The 3,892-nt window shown below is 66.5% G+C and overlaps 1 protein-coding gene across 1 annotated transcript in view; it reads right to left on the reverse strand.

Moving 5' to 3' along the window:
• COL5A3 (collagen, type V, alpha 3) overlaps positions 1 to 3,892 on the reverse strand; it is a gene marked incomplete at its 3' end in the record, with an annotated part of 22,567 nt that overhangs the window by 4,014 nt on the left and 14,661 nt on the right. The window contains exons 34-49 of the mRNA XM_009885369.1: positions 3,432 to 3,485; positions 3,223 to 3,267; positions 2,993 to 3,046; positions 2,755 to 2,808; positions 2,619 to 2,672; positions 2,416 to 2,523; positions 2,169 to 2,258; positions 2,023 to 2,076; positions 1,727 to 1,834; positions 1,500 to 1,607; positions 1,074 to 1,127; positions 878 to 931; positions 624 to 731; positions 410 to 463; positions 205 to 258; positions 64 to 117 (exon numbers count right to left, since the gene is read on the reverse strand). Of these exons, the coding sequence (XP_009883671.1) occupies positions 64 to 117; positions 205 to 258; positions 410 to 463; positions 624 to 731; positions 878 to 931; positions 1,074 to 1,127; positions 1,500 to 1,607; positions 1,727 to 1,834; positions 2,023 to 2,076; positions 2,169 to 2,258; positions 2,416 to 2,523; positions 2,619 to 2,672; positions 2,755 to 2,808; positions 2,993 to 3,046; positions 3,223 to 3,267; positions 3,432 to 3,485 (1,107 nt within the window). The remainder of the gene's footprint in view (positions 1 to 63; positions 118 to 204; positions 259 to 409; positions 464 to 623; positions 732 to 877; positions 932 to 1,073; positions 1,128 to 1,499; positions 1,608 to 1,726; positions 1,835 to 2,022; positions 2,077 to 2,168; positions 2,259 to 2,415; positions 2,524 to 2,618; positions 2,673 to 2,754; positions 2,809 to 2,992; positions 3,047 to 3,222; positions 3,268 to 3,431; positions 3,486 to 3,892) is intronic.

The following is a 3,892-nucleotide window of genomic DNA, read 5'->3' on the forward strand; positions in this document are numbered from 1 at the left end:
AAGCGCTGCCCACCCCCAGCGCCCAGACTGAGCCCCACGTCACCCTCCCGAACGCGGGCTTACCTTTTCTCCCACGGCACCCGGCTGTCCCACGCCACCCGGCATTCCCTGGGGGCCCTACAGACAAGAGGATGGGGGTTACCCCCATGGGGGGCAGCCCCTGCACCCGGCAGCCCCCACCGAGCCCCCCAGGGCCATACTCACCTCGGCACCGCTGGGTCCCTGCGGCCCACGGGGTCCTGGCGCGCCGGGGGGGCCCTGTGGGGAGCACAGAAGTGGGGGTCAGACTGCAAAGGGCGGCTGAGCCGTGCAGCTCCCAGGGGGAGGGAGATGTGGGGAGGTGGAAACGGGGCAGGAGGTGGAGGGGGAGCGGTGGACGTGGGGTTTCCTTCCCTTGGGATTTCCTTACCATGGGGCCAACGTCTCCGTTCTCCCCCTTCTCGCCCGGTGGGCCTGGCATGCCCTGAGGGGAGCGCAGGTTAGCACGGTGGGGGGGGTTTGGAAGCCCCTCGGGTAAAGCAGAGGGTGCCTCGGGCCAGGCAGGCTGCGCAGAGCCCGAAGCCACATGTCCCTTGTCCCCCGCTGTCCCATCAGACCCAAGCCCACCCCTCTCCGCTCCTTACCTGCAGGCCAGGGGGACCGCTCAGGCCAAGGTGACCCCGCGATCCCTCATCTCCTTTCTGCCCAAACATCCCCTGCTGCCCGCTGCCCCCCGGCTCCCCGTCTGCTCCCTGCGAAGGGAAAGGTTGGGGTCAGCACCGCCTGCCCCAGAGAGACCCCAATGTGTGGGGTGGGAGGGCAGGGAAGGGAGCTAAGAGGGAAAGGAGTTCAGTCGAAGGAATAAACGGGGTGGGAAGGGTGCTCGGCACCTACTCACCGCGGGGCCGGGGGGCCCGATGGGTCCCTGGATTCCTGTCGGTCCTGGGGGGCCCTGTGGGACAGGAGCACCCACACAGGGTTTAGGGCAGCTCCCAAACATCTCCCGCCTCACCGTTCCCATCTCCCGCCGCTCCCGGAGCCGCTCTGCCCCTCGGGAGAACCCTCCACGGGCAGAGCAGCCCCTTGGCACTCACCGCCTCGCCCTTGTCACCTTTGCTGCCCTTCTGTCCGGGAAGTCCCATCTCACCCTGCCGCAAAAAGGGAAGAGAAGATGGTGAGAGCCAACGAGGAGGGAATGCCGGCAGCCAGGGAAAGCTGCCATGGCTGGGGAGCCACGGCCAAGGAAATCCCAGCGCTGGGGAAACCTGCCACCACCTGGGAAGCAGTGCCAAGGAAGCCTGCCAGGACCAACAGCCCGCTGCCGCCCGGGGAATCCTCGCTCCCGGGAAGCCATAGGGGAAACCTGCCCCATCCCGGAGGTCTCTCAGCCCTAGGATGTGTCCCCTGCGAGGGGACTTGTCCCCACTGCCCATCCCGGGGTACGTTCCCTGCGCTGGGGGTAGTGAAATGCCGAGGAGTCGTTGCTGGAGGTGCTGCCTTGTGTCCCCCCCCTGACTTACCTTGTCCCCATCTTCTCCGGCGGGACCGGGGGGTCCGCCTGGGCCCGGCAGCCCCACGGGGCCCTGGATCCCATCGTGGCCGGCCGGACCCATGGGACCGCGTTCACCCTGCGGGCAGGAAGGAGAAGGGCTGAGGGCACGGCTGGCCGGGACCCACGGGAGGCACAACTTGCCCCCGCGCTGCCCCAAACCCTCCTGCCTCACCCCACACATCCTCTCGCACCTACCGGGGAGCCCTTCTCGCCAACGGGACCGGGGGGACCCTGTGCACCCCCCCGGCCCGGCAGTCCAATGCCTCCAGCAGCCCCCGTGGGGCCTCGCTCTCCGGGGGAACCCTGGGGAGAAGAGAGAGGTGGGGTGGAGGGAAGAAGGCCTCCACAGTCTTCCTCCTCCCCCAAAAAAGTCTTTATCCACAAGGATTTCAAGCAGGGTGGCAAAATTGCTCTCCGAGGAGTCTATATATTCCTAGGGACACCCCGAAACTCCAGAGAACCCCTCAAATATCACGATGCTTTGTACTCACTGTAGGTCCAGGGGGACCAGGGGGACCTTCCCCACCCTTCAAGCCAGGTGGACCCTGTCGGAGGGCAGAGAAGATGGTTAGAAAGGACCCTCCTCCCCTCTCCCAGGACCGTAAAAGGCCATGTCCAAACCTGGGACAGCACTGACCGTCTCTCCGGGTGCCCCCCGTGTGCCGGGAAAGCCGTGGATGCCCGGGGGGCCGCTCTTACCGGGGATGCCAGCGGGGCCAGGGTCACCCTGAAAGGTGGAGAAGGAGTACCAGAGAGCTTTGCTCCATCCCCACCAAGCTGGGAAGAGCCCCTGTGCCCTGCAGAGCTTAAAGGGGACCCAGCCCCGCTTGGCTGTGGCTTGTGGTGGTCCGGGTGAGCTGTCGGATCCCCGGCACGGCTCCTACCTTGGCTCCTTCTCGGCCAGCAGCTCCGGGCAGGCCCTGTTCCCCGGGGGGGCCGGGGGGACCTGGGTGCCCCCTCTCTCCCACTGGCCCCGTCTCGCCTAATTTACCCTGTGGGGTGAGAACAGGGTGAGCTTCTGGGGGTCCCTCCATCCCACCAGGCTCGCGTCAACACAAACGCGAGTGCCTCCATCTCTGGCACTCACCTGGGGTCCCACCACCCCTGTGGGGCCGGGGGGGCCGGTTTTGCCATGAAACCCCTGCAGAGGAGAGGAGAGGAGAGGTTAACGCTGGGTATTGCCAGGCGTGCCACCCCTCAGCAAAGGGAAGCAGGGGACCCACCGGCTCGCCACGCTGTCCCGGGTGTCCTGGCAAGCCGTCCTTCCCGGCGGGACCCTGGGCAGGAGCAGAGGTCATGGGGTGGGGGATACGGGCTGCGTAGCTGGGCTCCCCCCTCCGCTGCCTGCGCCCCATGGGGCGTAGCAGGAGGAGGAGGACGTGCCGGCCCAACTCTGCCTCCCACATCGTCCCAAGCACGGGCAGGACCAGGGCAGGACCACGCGCAGACATCCCCACTTACAGGGGGACCTTTCGTGCCCGGGAAGCCGTTGGGTCCCTGAGGACCTTGAGGACCCTGTGGGAGGGAGAGAAAACCCACAATTAGCAGCAGAGGGGTTTTCCCCACGGCCCCCGCAGCGCCCAGACCTGCTCCCCGTGCCCGGCACCCCGTTTTTCCCATGCTCAGTCCCTTCCCAGGGTGCCTTTCAAGGAGGACACCCCTCTGCTGCATATCAACCGCCCCCCACTTACCTTCTCTCCCACCACGCCAGGGGCCCCGTCGTGGCCAGGATCTCCCTGGGAAGACAGAAACAGGCTGAGGATGACAGCGAAGACCCCCACCCTCCCCATCACCCCCCGTCAGACCCAATGCCAGCACCCATGGCGAAGGGACCCCGAGTACAGAGGGGAGACGGGGACGTGGGGGACAGCGGGGACCAAATGGCCAGGCTCCCACCTACCTTTGGACCAGGCTTCCCTGTGGGACCGGGCAGACCTCGCTCCCCCGGGAGGCCCTGCGCAGGCGGGAGGCAAAGAGTGGGGTGAGAGGATGTGGGGCAGGGAGTGGGGCTGGCAGCGGGGTGAGGAAAGGGGAAACGGGGCTGGAAGTGGGAGGAGTGGGGCTGGGAGCCGTGTGGGGAGCTGGGGGACCGGACTGGGAGGGGGGCAGGGAGGTAGGAGGGACAGGGTTGGCCCCAGGGTTGTTCCCATGGGATACAGTCGGAAGTTGGGATCTTGTTGTTGTGGGAAATGACCGGCTCCAGTCTAATTGCCACGGGATACCAGCAGGCTGTGGAGCGTGTTGCCATGGGATACGGCAGACCCCAAGCTCTGTTGCCATGGGTTACAGCCGGCCCTAGGATGCTTGTCGTGGGATATAATCCACCCGGGAACGGTTGTGGTGGGATGCAACTGGGATGGT

This window comes from Charadrius vociferus, unplaced genomic scaffold (assembly GCF_000708025.1).
Source record: "Charadrius vociferus isolate BGI_N301 unplaced genomic scaffold, ASM70802v2 scaffold2125, whole genome shotgun sequence".
NCBI classification, from domain to species: Eukaryota; Metazoa; Chordata; class Aves; order Charadriiformes; family Charadriidae; genus Charadrius; species Charadrius vociferus.